Source organism: Magallana gigas, chromosome 6 (genome assembly GCF_963853765.1).
Source record: "Magallana gigas chromosome 6, xbMagGiga1.1, whole genome shotgun sequence".
Taxonomy (NCBI): domain Eukaryota; kingdom Metazoa; phylum Mollusca; class Bivalvia; order Ostreida; family Ostreidae; genus Magallana; species Magallana gigas.
The window spans coordinates 35,679,284-35,695,729 of record NC_088858.1 but is presented as its reverse complement, the minus strand read 5'-3'; the positions used below and the strand labels follow the sequence as shown (position 1 = coordinate 35,695,729).

General features: G+C 35.3%; 2 protein-coding genes across 2 annotated transcripts; one reads left to right on the top strand and one right to left on the bottom strand.

The window, feature by feature from the left end:
- Positions 1-99: 99 nt before the first annotated feature.
- Positions 100-5,884, top strand: LOC105322430 (uncharacterized). The gene is made up of 12 exons (XM_034469485.2): positions 100-257; positions 1,400-1,556; positions 2,051-2,119; positions 2,212-2,288; positions 2,443-2,493; positions 2,607-2,680; positions 2,886-3,005; positions 3,492-3,572; positions 4,092-4,230; positions 4,380-4,462; positions 4,703-4,799; positions 5,703-5,884. Exons 1-12 carry the CDS (start codon positions 174-176, stop codon positions 5,874-5,876), a joined length of 1,206 nt encoding a protein of 401 aa, XP_034325376.1. The 5' UTR covers positions 100-173; the 3' UTR covers positions 5,877-5,884.
- A 389-nt stretch (positions 5,885-6,273) lies between these two features.
- On the bottom strand, positions 6,274-15,718 carry LOC105322429 (lamin Dm0). The gene is made up of 11 exons (XM_034469487.2): positions 15,203-15,718; positions 14,641-14,773; positions 14,083-14,232; positions 13,323-13,496; positions 10,300-10,425; positions 9,948-10,168; positions 9,459-9,672; positions 8,942-9,061; positions 8,670-8,789; positions 8,325-8,408; positions 6,274-8,062 (listed from the first exon to the last, which is right to left on the bottom strand). The coding sequence occupies exons 1-11, from the start codon at positions 15,598-15,600 to the stop codon at positions 8,030-8,032; spliced, it is 1,773 nt and encodes a 590-aa protein (XP_034325378.2). The 5' UTR covers positions 15,601-15,718; the 3' UTR covers positions 6,274-8,029.
- Between the last annotated feature and the right edge of the window lie 728 nt (positions 15,719-16,446).

The following is a 16,446-nucleotide window of genomic DNA, read 5'->3' as shown; positions in this document are numbered from 1 at the left end:
CTCTATAAATACGTAAATAATTAAATTACAAATTTTTTCAATTATATTTCGTGTGAATAAGTTTGTCAAATTATTATTATCTATTAATAGAAACAATATGAACCGGAAATATTTTTAACCACGTGTACAGCTGATAGCGTGTTTACTTTTTTGTGCAGCTTGAAAATTAAAAGATGAGGAAAAGAACAATTGTTAAACCGAAAGCTGTCGCTGACACTGGAAGTGGTTCAGTTCAAAAAGAAGAATATTCAGTAAAGGTAACTGTAAGCATGGTTTATTTGCCCAGGTTTTAGGCACATCAATGAGGGGGTTGGTCTATGGACAGCAAGTAGCCACTGCACAATGTACCCTAGAAGAAGAGATCTCTCATGAGAACTAGGTGTGAATGGAGTTGGGTTGCAACTTAATTGTCACCATTACTTGTTGCTTTTACATTGAAATATATCAGATGATGGTTGGGTTATGTATGAAACTGGTGTTGAAGCATTTCTGTTTGATACATATTTTAAAGCTATGAATGGCCTGAAAGAATCACAAGCAATGAATTTATTTTTAATTAACACAGAAAATCACAAGTAGAGCTCATTCAACAGCTGTTCAATATATAAATAGTGCACGCCTGCAATTGATGAACCATTGAATGTATACACAACAGTACGTGTCTCTGTGAATATTGACCTAAGCTCTACATGTAATTTACCTTTAATTGGACAATACCAGGGACATATTTTATACAAACTAATTTAGTATATACGTCCCTGACAATACAGATTAAAGATAAAGTTTGTAAATGCACTAAATGTGGCTTTTCTCTGACAAAGATTCGTCAAAGATTGTACGTTTCAGAATGATGAATTTATTGATTTTAATTCTTATGCATACTGCAGCTTTCAATCCCAGCAGGGTTTTTTCTGCATCCCTTAACAGGGTTGTCTCTAAGACCCGGGAGGCGGGGAATTTCCCCGAATAAAGTGATGTAATTACCCAGCTATTATTGCATTTCAAACACAATCTAGCTATAAGCTAGACCTCCAGATCCCCTTCTACTTTTTTATTTCTCCCTTCTTCTTCAATTTTTAGAGACAACCCTGCCTTAAATATATTATCATAATTGCATGCATAAAGAAGTGAAGTAAAGTCTGTGGTCAAAATTAGATGAAATATCAACAAAAAAATAATGATTTATTTTTTTTCTTGATATTCATGCAGTAAAGAACATGAGTATTATTTTTGTAAATTTTAATTATCAACAGTTCCACGAATAAAAAAAAAGATGAAGACAAGTATTGGGACTGAGAATATTGTTTTTTTTAGAGTTATCTCCCCTATTACAAGGGCATTTCAATAGCCCACTTGAAAACAATAAACTTGGTATAATCTCATGTTCTCCTTTCTGTAGTCCAAAGGAGAGCAGTCCTCGGACAGTGGGGGTGGAGGGGGATGGGGGAGGCGTCTCCTGAAAGCTGTACAAATTCTGATCGTCATCACACTTGTTCCGCCATTCCTGAACTATGCAGCATTACAGAAAGAGACCCAGGAACTACGGCCTGATAATGGTATCTATATTGTCAGCATGCAGTGTGTTTGATTCATTTTGATTTAAATTAGTAGAATGTGAGGGGGGAAAACAGTACAGCTGTTAAGTATTTACAGATTAAAGGTACATGTACTAGTGCTTAAAATCAGCTGGATTTTTAGTAATTATCTGACACAGTGTTCACTTGTGATATGTTGATCAAGATCCCTTTTTTTTTGCCTTCTACATTTAGTGTCAAAGTTTGAGAGTGTCATGTCACTGCGCTAGCTCTTTTTAAAAGATAAATAAGCTTGTAATGATATGATGTAGTCTTTAAAAAAAAAATCATCACACAAAAAAACAAAACCTGATGTATGTATACATATGATTAAAAACTTGGCTCAAATAATGATACTTTGTAACATACGTTTTATTATTGTTTTAGAAAAGTTAAACAGTTAAAGAGTTAAAATTAAAACTGCGGGTATCAGAACTTTATGACAATATTTAACAACAAATGGCATTATATTTTAGGACAGTTGTATGATGTTGCTTGGGGACAGAAGTTATTTAAAAAATGCCATGGAAAAGGGCCTCCTACAGGTATACATTTCATCAATTGATGCTGAATAGGTACCTTTACCTTGAATTTGTGTATTTTGTCAAGTTTTACAGTAAAACCTTTTGCTTTACAGTAATATTGGATGCCCCCACTGGCATGACCTCTGATGTGTGGGAGTTAGTGTGGCCAAGCATTGCAAAATTTTCAAGGGTTTGTACTGTTGTTACTTGAATTTCTAGAATGTGACGGTTATGCATATCATCTAATGCATGTCATCTAAAGTAATAAAATGCCATAAAATGTCTACTGCAACTTCTGTTGTGTTAATCAATCTGTTGTGTTTATCAATATATCTCGCCAACAGGTATGTGTGTATGATAGAGCAGGACTTGGCTTCAGTGATCGTCCATTAAAGGTATATCTTTACACATGTATAGAGTTTATGGACCTCAGACTTTTCTGTCACTGCCATATGCACTTTTATTTGGAGAATAACAGCGAATGACAAAGTTTTCTTTTGTTTTACAGAATCACTCTCAATCTGATGGAGAGGATGCCAAGAGTAACATTAGAAATAGATGGCACCCATTTACAATAGAAAGGTATTTATTTCCACATTTCTACAATGCATAGATACATACCAGTACATGAATTATTACAGACATTGTCTTAAATGGTGTCATGACATGTCTGAAAATCTGCATTCAATAGGAAATTTGTTAGCTGCATAATGTAAAAAAGAGTTTTCTCATTCATTACAGATTGAATACTGAAGTATTTTGATATGTGTATTAAATTTTGTTGCAGAATGGCAGACGACTTGAACAAATTAATTACAGCAAGCAGTCAGGAACCACAACCTTTCATTTTGGTTGGAGCAGAGTTAGGGGCCTTGGTGGCACAATTTTACACCCAAATGTTTGAAAAGTATGCATTTTTCCTTTTGAAACATGTAGTATATCGAAATTAAAAGCATTTTAGCAAGACCTTGGACTTTTGATAGGATGTAATTATCTTTTTCTTTCATCAAAACAAACTAAAAATGATGCTGGTTTCAAGTGAAATATGCACAGATGGCATAGTCTTACCGGTAGCTCAAATGTGTAATGGGATATGAGAAATAATGAGAAATAATGACGGACCAGTTGGGATTCGAACCCGGGCCCCCTGAATCTCAAGTCAGGTGCTCTACCAACTGAGCTATCTGGCAGGGTATTCGAACCGGTCTGACCGTCACAAATGCCTGACAAATCTTGTTGATTTCAAAGAGCCATGGTGGAGTGGTGAGCATTGAAATAGACTTGCCTACTTCCCATTGCCGTTTGACACAACTTCCAAAAGTCTTTGCAAGCTCTTGTTAAAATTATTTTTTTGTGACTGTAACAATGAATAAGTAATGTTGTTTTATTTCAGTCAGGTAGCTGGGATATTGCTGATAAACCCTCTGTCAGATGATCTGTTTGAACTAGATTCTGGTTCATGGGAGAAACATTGGTAGGTAAATTTTGCTCAAAACAGATCTGATTTATATGTACTAGTATATAGATACCACTGTATTTACAAATAAACATGTACATGTTCAATGATGTATGTACTTTTTATTCTAATTTGAAATGGAGAAGAGTCCAGTGATGCTAGATTAATTTTCTATATCACAGGCGTTTTCCTACTTTAAAAAAGTACATGTATTGTAATACTAAGGCATTCCTGTTCATGAGATGACTGCACTGTATCCATATATATCACTTCAATCATTTCCACAACTAGTCCATGCACAAATGATGATAAGCCCTAATTGGGATCACATTAATAATAATTTTTCTTTATAACAGTCACTGTCATTAAAAATTATTTTGTATAAAATTACTGTTTTGAATAAATATTATATCGGTTACCATATTATTTACGGGGTTAAAATAATACATGGGGAAATAAAAATGATTTATGGACCCATTTTCGACTATTTCCAATATTTTCTTACTTATTGATCATTCCTGTGTGATTTTACTTTAGGTATGGCAATTTGATTCCAAGTTTCCAGAGTTTACAGTTGGGAGCAGCCCTTGGTTTGGTTAGACTGGCACTTATTGTGGGGCTGATCAGTCAACCATTGACTGGAACCAATCTTGCAGAAGATGTGGTCAACAGACAGGTTAGACATTCAGAATCCAGATTCAATTTGCAAGAAATTAAAATTGCATGTTCGAAAACTGGCATGTCATCCACCAAGTACATTTGATTACCCTGTAGTCCTACCCAAGGCATTTTGAAGGAGTTTTACATCTATCTCTTTTTTTCCAGAAATATTTACTGTGTCATCCAAAACACCTCAGCTCAGTAGTTGATGAATATCATTTCATCAATGAATCATTTTCACAAATTAGGTGAGATGGATGCAAATTTCTTTTTACAGATCTTGCTAAAATATGATTTCTGAATTTTGATCTCTCAAATTCTTGTTTTTATTTGGAACTTCTTTTGAATTTATTTAAATGTTGTTTAGAGATGAGAAATTTTGCACAGAGTTTTTTGTTTTTATGAGGGAAAATGAAGAATTTGCTGTTATTGTCATGTTTTCATCTATTGTAAAGTATTCTATTGATTTTATGTATTGCATGTTATAGGACTATGAGGATGCTAAAGACAGTCCCCAGTAATGTCTCTGTCACTGTATTAAGTGGAAACTATTATGATGAGTTAATGCCAAGCCATTTAAATAAGGTAGAGTAAAATTAATACCTTAGTGTGCGATTAATTTTCATGTACATGTATTTATATACGCTAGAGCATTTTGTCCAGAACACTTGGAGTTTACCAAGTTCCAAAGATATTTGAAGCATGTTTTCCCTCCCCTTGGTCTAATCTGGCTCACACTTTATACAGAGTACCTTTGGGTTTACAGTAACCTTGACCCAAGTTCCTAGGTCCAAGGTTAAGGTCATAGCAGAATTATGTGCAACATCATTGTGTGGCTCATATTTTCTTTCCTCTTGATCCAGATCTGGCTCACACTTTACCCACATGTTGACTTTTGTCAATGGGTGGGCAGTGACCTAGCCCAAAATTTTTATGTCAAATCAGACGTTGTTAAAAATCCCTTTTTGAATCATATTTTCTCTCCCCTTAGCCCTATCTGGCTTATTTATTTTACATAAGGAGTGTTTTGAGGAAGATGTATTGGGTTTGCAGTGACCCTGAACCATGTTTCTGGATCAATTTTGAAGGTCATAGCAAATCTCTTTGAAATCCAGTTTTGAATCACCTCTCCACTTGTTAAATCTTTCTCACATTTAACCATAAGATTGCTTGTTGGTAAGGGGTTAGCAGTAACCTTAAATTGAAGTTCTGTGTCAAATGCAAAATTTCTAAGTTAGAGGTCAAGGTCAATAGAGTCCTCTAAAATTCTTTTCATCCAAATGCCCTTTATTAAATCAGGGGCTCTTTGAGATGGCCACCCTCTCAATGATGTCTAGTTCTACATGTACTAATTTTAAAGAATTTATGAACTATAAATCATTTGTTTTTAACTGTTATTTACATATACTTGTTCTTAAATGACCATAACAAATTTAGTTTCTATAGATATTTGTTGCAAATTGGAATGAAATATCCTTCTGTTTTCAGGCTTGGGCAAAATCGGAGCAGAATTTACTGACAAAGTATTATCCTCGAGCCAAGCATATAGTCATAAACAGTTCAGACAGACATATGCTGTATAGAAATCCGGATGCCATTTCAGAACAAGTGATTAAAATGATTAAACAAATAAGAAACAAATTGAGGATTAAAAATGGATAAAATCTAAACCGTTGGTTTTTTGTTATTGATAACAGGGCATATATTTTACATGGAATGAAAACTGTACTATTTTAAAATTTAAAATACTAGTACCGATAATCATATTTTGATATGATTGTCTGAATGGCATGAATGTGTAATGCTTGCTTTTAGCCATTTTACTGTAAATTAATCCAAGTCACCCTTTTTCTCATTATGAAAAATTAAAAGCCTTAGCCGATGGTATTTGAACAGCATGTTGTACATGTACATGAGCCTTTATTTTTGGCCCTCGAGATGAAAAATGCTTGTGAGAAAGTTGCACCACAAGAAATCTATGGTATCAATTTATTTAGAACCATTAAAGCTTTTCTTTGAAATATATAAAATTCATTGCCAACAAAGAAGACAAAGATAATTTACACAAATATGAATTGTTTTATTACTGTATATGCTCTATAAATGGATAGTAGACATTTAAAAATTTCTATAAGTTTTAACTAATTAAAAGCATAGGCATACTGGAGACAACACCGATTCAAATGCCAAAATTTAACACCTAGAAAAACAAGATGGTAACTACTGTATATTCATTAAAATTCATGGGGGCTAATTCTTATGGATTGCTTAAATTTTGCAGGTTGGTGGGGAAACATTTTCTTGTTTTATCTTATACCTACATAAGGAAATATGACTTCATGGTCTAATTTATTAATTCATGGAGGATGTTAATGCATGGATGAGAGGTACCCGTTAATTCCACAAAAATTTAAAAGCCACCATGAAATCTAATAATTTTACAGTATATATGCACCATTATGCAACATATACCCTGATAATCCAGTTAACAATACAAGAAGCACTTTTTAAGCAACATTTAAACAAAATTTAAAGCAAGTATATTCCAAGAAAATAAGATTTGTCTCCAGTTACCTCCCAAACCATTCCTAAATGTACTGGTATAAAATAATCTAAATGGATCGGTAAACTTGTACAAATGTTGAAGGGTCAATGCTACAACAATCCCTACCCCTACATAAAATGGAAGTACTTTATCTAAACGTTCACATTATTACAATCAAGAATTGCAAAACATCCTTTTGTACAATGACGGACTAGCATTTGTTTGTTAAATTTTTAACCAACCACAACATTTTGAAATAAAAGTGCATACATGATTTCGATATGTTTGTATATTTAAAAAAAAAAAAATCACTATAACCAATCATGAATACAGTGTATACATTGTGTATATCAACAACTGAACATATATGTGGAGAGATAGAACATACTTTAAGCAAAGACATGACAAATAAATAACAATTACTACTAGGAAGGAACTGTGCATGAATATTTTGAAATATCAGTACATGTTAATGCACTTTCAATATCAAAGCTACTGTAAGAGAGAACAAAATACACAACCCTAGTGTAAACTTGGCCAAAAAAAGAAATCAGCACATGTATAATATTCATGCATTTCAAAAAGCCCTGCAAATGCATCCTACTTATAACAACAACCAAAAATTGCAATAAGAGTAAACAAAATTGTTCTAATTGTTCACAGTTAAAAAAATATCTTTTGGTGCACTTTAAGGTGGGTTTACAAAATTATGCTCACTTCAGTAACATGAATTATGGTACTACATGTACATGTATACAATTATTGGTTTTGATTGAACTATAAAAACATTATAACGGTGATATCAGATGAAAAGAAGAATTATGCTACCAGCAGTGCAGAAAACACTGTAATTGTTTGACATAGTCTTACACAATGCAGAAAAATTCCAATTTTACAAATAATGCCCATTCATAAGGGAGAAAATACATTTACTGTACATGAACATCTGTACCATAGTAAAGGGATTCCTTGAGATAACATCGTTATGTACACAAAACATTGCTGCCTTGGGTTCAATTTTTGGAGAAATACTAAAAATGCACATAAATCTCCATCTTAAGAGTTCTTATCAATTTACATTAATGAGACTAAACCATTACTTTAATTCAAGTACCAAAGATAAGCATAAACTTCAGACCTTCGTATCACAACACACTACATGGGTCTGGGCAAGAGAAGTTGAGGTCTGGATATACACAGAATATAGCTCTATCTGCGAGATGCTTTAATACTCCCTCCTCATGGTAGTCCTTGGGAAACCACGACCTGTCTACATGATTGAACACCTATCCCTCTCTGCTCTCTGTAAAAATAATCCTTAGTTAAGATGGACAGAATATGATAGAATCTGTACTTAAATTATGATTAACCATTTCAAAATAAAATCTACTACAAACATGTAGATAACAGAATTCAAGAGATTCAATGAGGTTTAATATTTTGAGAATTAGTGGGTTGACTTGTACGATTTGCTGCCATAATTTTCTTTCGGACTATGTAAGGAGTTGGTATTAATATACTGTATATATATTGATAAGCCTAAATTTTAGCCTAGTTGTGCCTACCTCTGCTCCAGGTTCTGACAATGGTCTGTATGTAGAGGTAGTAAATCTCTGAACTTTCTTGGTCATTGCTCTCCTCGCAACCTCCTGTAATAATTAATATAAAATAGTCTCCTGCAGTCAATTCTAAAAACAATACTAAAGCATTACATAATGCATTTTGATACACAAGGTACTTAACATAAAACTGCCATGATAAATATACATTGAAACTTTACACAACAAATCATTACTTTTACTGTAAAGTTCACCAAGTCAAAAGCTAGCAATAAACAATAAGCATTAGAATATCTCTGGCAAAACAGTAAGAAACAACAATATAGAATTTAATTTAATGACTTTTCTTACCTCCCCATCAGAGTTTATTAGAACACAGACCATGGCATCTTTGTTGGGGACCCACTTTGAGCCCTTCATAACTAGGTCACTTGGTGGACTGTGGGTCTGACCAGTGCCAGAGCTCCACACCTAAAATAACAGATAATTTTGGAATAAAATAATATAACAATTAAAACAAAGACTGAAATAGCTGATATGCTCAAATTCAAATTTGATTAACAATTTTAAAACCCCTACAAACATGTTTTTTTTTCAATGTAGGTCACAAAAATTCAACTCACTGTACAGAATGTGTGTGCCTTCATCTGAAGAGAGCGATGAAATTTGTAGTGTGCTTTACTCTCTGCATCATCTGCTTCCGAGTGACGCAACTGCAACTGCCAAGATCCAACTGCAACATCCTGAAGAAAAACAACATTCCTGTATACATTCTCAGGACTGTTGTCCTTGTAAACAATTTCAACAGCAGAAACAATAAATATTTAACAGAGAGTCAGAGAACATGGAAATAAGTTTAGACAAGATATTATGCAGCCAAGTGAAAATGCATAGAGTTGTTGCAGGTAAGTACAGATATTGATGTGAAAATGTGGACTCAATCTAATGGCTAGCAGTCCCAAAGGCTACCCAAAGAATTATGTTGAACACTTCACACACGTCCAAAATCAACAGTATAGGAAATACTAGGAACTGGTTAATATCTTAGAAAGTAAGCTTATTTCTAATATTGAAGGGGCCTTGTTTGCCACCAGGCATATTTAAGAACAGTACAAAAATTTAAACAAAATTTACATATACCTCATCAGATTCATTGTGAAGTTTGATAAATTTTCCATCTGAATCAATTTCTTCAATGTTAATATTTCCAGAGGAAGAAGACTGTGAAGAGAACCCTGAGGTTGAGTGAGATTCGAACTCCTGGACTTGCTCAGCGAGGGCTACTCTCTTTCTCTTGTGTCCCCGCCTGCTGCCTGGGGTAGATCCTGGGGAGGAGGTCTGTGACATGTTTAACCTAAAAATGAAATTACACTACTGAAAACATTCTGCATAAGTTGTCCCTTTCTTTTAGTTGAATTTCGCTATTAATGAAATTTTAAGAGGTCAATTCTGATCATCAAATTGGTAAGAAATATCCTGCCTCTCCTTACTGAAAACATCAATCAATATTTCTCCCTTTTAAAATACATCAGTCAAAAAAACAATAACAAGTAAATTAAAATCAAAACGATCCATACTTCATAAAATAAATAATCAAGATTCATTCAATCACTTTATAGAAGTTTATACCTTTCCTCTTCAGTTTCTAAAAGCTTTCTATATGTGGCAATCTCATTGTCCAGTTTGATCTTGACCTCCAGAATGTCAGCATACTCCTGGCTCTGCTCCTCTATGGTGGCGCGCAGGTCCGCTATCTCCTGGTCCTTCATGGTCAGTCGCTCTTCAAATTCTTCTTGCTCCCGTGTCAGCTGACTTTGGAGGTTTGATACTTGGGCCTCTAGAGCTGCATTCTGAATTCAAAATTATTCAACTAGTATTACTTTCAATTTAAAGCTTAAATGGCAAGACATCCTAGACAGTATATAGCATTTATAGAAATTTTTCTTGGGTAAAAGATAAAAGATAATAATAATAATTTTACCTCCTTCTTTAACTTTGTGAGTTCAGAGGACATCTCATCGATTCTCTTCCTTGTAATCTTAATCTCATCGGTAGTAGCTGTAGGTCCACTCGTACTTCTGTTCAAGGCACTCTTCAGAGATCCCACCTAAGATAGAATGTAATGTGTATCAGTCACATAACTCTGATAGACTTTTTTGTTTAAAAAAAAAATACTTCAGATAAATCCCAAACATATTGCATTGACAAATTACACGGCCAGCATTGCTTTCATCATGAATTTCATCAAGCATATCTGTAATAACATGCAGCTAAAGTGTCTTCTCAAAAAATGCAATTTTGTTCCTTTAAATTTTCTACTCATTTAACAAACCTATCCAAAGGTATTATCAGATGAAAAACAAGAGGCCCAGGGGCCACATTGCTCACCTGAGCAACAATTGCCTTAATTCTGATCAAATTAGCATAAAAGTATCAAAATATCTTGACAACTAAGTACAGTAGATCTTGCTAAAAAAAATAAATTGAAAATCTGCCAATTTTTATCCACCTCTTTTTTTGGTAAATACCAAGCCCCTTTTGTTGTTGTACCTGTAAGAAGATTTTTCTCTATTCCTATACAACCCCCCCCCCCCCCCCCCCCCCCCGCCCCCCATTTCCTGGCCCCACTTTTCGTTATGGAATCATGGTTTCATCAAACTTGCATAACCTGTGCTTTCCCACTAAGTACTGAGTTTAGGACCGAAAACTTTCCCCAGAATAATTTTTAAGATTTTCTCTATATATTCCTATGTAAAAATTCAAACCGCCATCACAGCCCCACCCTACTACTAGGGGCTGTGATTTTGGAAACTTGAACTTACACTACCCAAGGATGTTTCTACACAAGTTTAAGCTTTTCTGGCCAAATAGTCTTTAAAAAGAAGATTTTTAAAGATTTTCTCTATATATTCCTATGTAAAAATTCATCCCCCATTAGGGCCTCACCTTACCCCTGGAATATTATTTAAACAAACTTGAATCTATACGATCTGGGGGTGCTTCCACTCAAATTTGGGCTTTCCTGGCCTAATAGTTTTGAGAAAAAGATTTTTAAAGATATTCTCTATATATAAAAATTTATCCCCCATTGTAGCCCCACCCTACCCCCAGGGACCATGATTTGAACAAACTTATATCTACACTACCTGAGGATGCTTCCTCTTTAATTTGGGCTTTCCTGGCCTAATAGTTTTTGAGAAGAAGATTTTAAAAGATTTTCTCTTTATATTCCTATGTAAAACTTGATCCCCCTATTGTGGCCCCTCCCTACCCCCGGGGACCATGATTTGAACAAACTTGAATCTACACTACCTGAGCATGCTTCCTCTTTAATTTGAGCTTTTCTGGCCTAATAGTTTTTGAGAAGAAGATTTTTAAAGATTTTCTCTATACATTCTTATGTAAAACTTGATCCCCCAATTGTGGCCCCTCCCTACCCCCGGGGGACCATGATTTGAACAAACTTGAATCTACACTACCTGAGGATGCTTCCATTTTTTTAATTTGAGCTTTTCTGGCCTTATAGTTTTTGAGAAAAGATTTTTAAAGATTTTCTCTATATTCCTATGTAAAACATGATCCCCCTATTGTGGCCCCACCCTACCCCCAGGGACCATGATTTGAACAAACTTGAATCTACACTACCTGAGGATGCTTCCATTTTAATTTGAGCTTTTCTGGCCTAATAGTTTATGAGAAGATTTTAAAAGATTTTCTCTATATATTTCCTATGTAAAACTTGATCCCCCTATTGTGGCCCCACCCTACCCACAGGGAACACGATTTGAACAAACTTGAATCTACACTACCTGAGGATGCTTCTATTTTAATTTGAGCTTTTCTGGCCTTATAGTTTTTGAAAAGAAGATTTTTAAAGATTTTCTCTAAATGTTCCTATGAAAATCATGATCCGCCTATTGGGGCCCCACCCTACCCCCGGGGACCATGATTTGAACAAACTTGAATCTACACTACCTGAGGGTGCTTCCTCTTTAATTTGAGCTTTTCTGGCCTAATAGTTTTTGAGAAGAAGATTTTTAAAGATTTTCTCTATACATTCTTATGTAAAACTTGATCCCCCAATTGTGGCCCCTCCCTACCCCCGGGGGACCATGATTTGAACAAACTTGAATTTACACTACCTGAGGATGCTTCCATTTTTTTTAATTTGAGCTTTTCTGGCCTTATAGTTTTTGAGAAAAGATTTTTAAAGATTTTCTCTCTATATTCCTATGTAAAACATGATCCCCCTATTGTGGCCCCACCCTACCCCCAGGGACCATGATTTGAACAAACTTGAATCTACACTACCTGAGGATGCTTCCATTTTAATTTGAGCTTTTCTGGCCTAATAGTTTATGAGAAGATTTTAAAAGATTTTCTCTATATATTTCCTATGTAAAACTTGATCCCCCTATTGTGGCCCCACCCTACCCACAGGGAACACGATTTGAACAAACTTGAATCTACACTACCTGAGGATGCTTCTATTTTAATTTGAGCTTTTCTGGCCTTATAGTTTTTGAAAAGAAGATTTTTAAAGATTTTCTCTATATGTTCCTATGAAAATCATGATCCCCCTATTGTGGCCCAACCCTACCCCCGGGGACCATGATTTGAACAAACTTGAATCTACACTACCTGAGGGTGCCTCCACACAAGTTTAAACTTTTCAGGCTTAATAGTTTTTAAAAAGAAGATTTTTGAAAAATATCAACCCCTTATCTCCCCTTTAAAGAGGGCGTGGCCCTTCATTTGAACAAACTTGAAGCCCCTTCACCTAGTGGTGCTTTGTGCCAAATTTGCTTCACCTAGTGGTGCTTTGTGCCAAATTTGGTTGAAATCTGCCCACTGGTTCTTGAGGAGAAGATAAAAATGTGAAAAGTTTACAACGACGACGACGACAACGGACAAATTGTGATCAGAAAAGCTCACTTGAGCCTTTGGCTCAGGTGAGCTAAAAAGATCTAGAATAACAGTATGCATATTAAAAGTTCACCGAACCTGTCGTTCGTAAATAGTTTCCACTTCTCCTCTGACTTCCTGGAGTTGCCTGTCGTGCTGCTCCCTCATTTCCTGCAGAGCCTCCTGCATCTTGCTCTCGTACTCCTCTCTGATATTGGAGGCATCAACTTCATCATACTCTTTGGAAGTAGTCACTGTCCTCTCAGTCAGTTGCTGGAAAAAAAAGTTGTATTTAGTGGAAAGTCAAATAAAATTTAATTAAAATCAATGGGAGTATGACTTTCCAATTTACCCATTTGGAGTACAAATACACTCTTCTGGACATTTTGAGAACTGCAGTGTAGAGAACTTTATGGCTAAATGAGAATTCACACGAAGCCTAGACCATTCAGTAAACCTTTTATGAAGGTAATTACCCAGCTCTATTTACACTTTGTTTGTACGTTTGCAGTTAATAAAGACAGTAAAATAAACTTTGCATGAAAACTGAGTTTAAATCTCAGTATCAGCTTATCAAAGTACAAAGACCAAAATACAAATACATAATTATGTAGAAGTATTACGTAGATCAGAAGGATTAACTGTTTTATCTATTTGTACTTTGTCTCTTGTCACTAAATGTATTTTATCAAACACAGAAGGTATTAAACTTTGATTAATGTTATCATCATATTTATTTTGTGGTTTTTTTTTTTAAGGAAGTGTAGGTTGAGATGAAAGTCTAATTTCCCATAACAAACATAATTAAATAAAGTCAATTATTAAAACTCTCAATTCTTTAGCCACCTTCATTTATTACCTGTTCGAACATCTGCGTTTTGAACTGCAGGTCTTCCTTTGTGCTCTGGAGTCTGTTCTGTAGGTCCACCCTCAGCAGTGTCTCATCTTCTAACTGCTTCTTCGCATGTGCAAGCTGCCTTTCCAGATTGGCCAACTCTCCTTTCAATTTCTTTAAGTAAACAAAGAAACAAAAATAGAATAATCAACAGCTCATAAAGTTGTGACCTAATATAAAGAATTCCTAGAGCTTTAAAGAGACCGTGTGGAAAGCAAAAGCACTGCAGGTGACAGTTTGACAAAAATAACAAATGCATTCAAATCATCCCTTATCCTAAATTTTTTGAAGCAAGGTCATGTTGTGATCAACTGGACCAGCCGACTAAAACAAAGATAATTTTTGCTTTTAAAAGAATGAAAACATTGACATGCCTTTTTCATATATTTCCCTAGAAGAATGAAAACATTGACATGCCTTTTGTGTATTTCTACAAATAATGTGATAATCTGTATGCTATAAAACAAAAGAATTTGAACATTCCCTAGTTAATCATTTGTTGAGATGTTTTTTGATGCATACATTGATTTCAGTGTCAAGAGCCTTCCTTGCTGCCTCCGCATCGCTTGTCCTGGCCTGTAGATCATTGTTTTCTTTCTGCAATTTCTGGGCACTATTTTCAGCATCTCTAGCCTCCCGATCTCTCTTGCTGTATCTGTTTATACGAAAAACAAACTCTGGATTGATCTTATCACTCTTTGTGATAACAAGCTAAAGTTTACAAAACAACTTACTTAGAACTTTTCGTTTTAGGATATTTCAAAAAAATATTTCACTGAATTCATTAAACAAAGCCTGCAATTCGAAGAATTATCAAAACTGTGTAAATATTTACATCTGAAACACATTTAAAACACAATGCTATGAGTTGTCTAGATCACATTTGTGTTTGTTTAGCTGACTCAGTGAATGAAACATGCTGCTAATTTTCACACGAGGTGTGGAGCATGTGTGTGTCTATAGTAATGCCCAGGGCGTGACTCATGATCCAGGATTTAAATGTCCATAGCCAAGAACTCGAATACACAAACCATTAGAGATATTGAATTACATAACAATTGAATCATTTAAATAGCTCACTCACTTGCCCTTCCATTCATCGGCGTCTGCTTTGAGCTTTCCATTCTCGATCTGCAGACGAGCCTTTTCTTTGGCAGTATCATCTAAAACCCGGCGAGCATCCTCCAATTCATTCTCGTACATCGATTTCACACTGGACACTTCTCGTGACACGGTTTCCTCCGTAGAACGCACCTGCACAAGCAATCGATTGTTCTCTGTTTCCAGATTTCGGATCCTATCTATGTACGCCGCCAAACGATCGTTCAGATTCTGTAACTGAGTTTTCTCCTCCTGTCGGGTGATGCGCGCGGGCGATGCCGCCCTAGCCCGCCTCCCCGGGGATGTGACCCCACTAGTCGAGGGTGATTCCTCCTCGGTTCGGGTAGATCTCCGGGACTTAGAGGGTGTCACGGTCGCCATCTCTATTTTCTTTCTTCTGCCGATCCAACGCTTCACGGATTTTACCGCAAAATGGCTTCCAAAAGCGTGGTTACCCGCCTTTTCAGAGTCACGTGATTTGCCTAAGGGACTGGTTGAACGAAAATAAGCCTACCGGTTTGGATAATAAAAACTTCTAAAAGTGTAACGTGGCTCATTCATTTTGTCTAAATACAAGAAAAAATATTTCTCTTTTACTTTATTTTCGATCCCAAGTCTTTAAAATGCGTAGGACAAGGATCGTTCGAATACGTGTTTGATTTTCAACAAAATAGAATGTTTACCCATTTAACATTGTTTTATAGGTATTTTTAATGTCATTTTCCGCGAATATTGTCAGTTTGTAATTTATGACTCCTTTAAATTTATTAAGTTTAAATAAAATGTGATTGCACTTATAATAATTGTATTTGTTAGCTTGCAAGTTCACTTTAGTTATTGCTTACTGTAGTACTTAATGGCAGATCAGTTACCTTGATTTTGAGAACACTTTCAAATATGCATGCATGCGCGATTGTTCAAGGTGCCTAATTTAGATTTAATTTCGATAATTTTATTAAACACTTATGTAACAACAAAATATTGAATAAATGTGTTATGAATATTTGCACACACAAAGTAGCGGGGGGAGGGGGGGGGGGTTACATAGAGAAAATTGCATTTTGAAGTAGACCCCCCCCCCCCCCCCCCCGTTTTTTTTTATTACGCACTACTTTGCTGGCCAAGGGTTTACGATCTAATCCGCTCCTCTACAAATGAAACCGTTCTTGAGATTTTTTCTCTTGACAACATCGCGTCACTGAATGGCTTAGAAGTTAGGATCTCAAT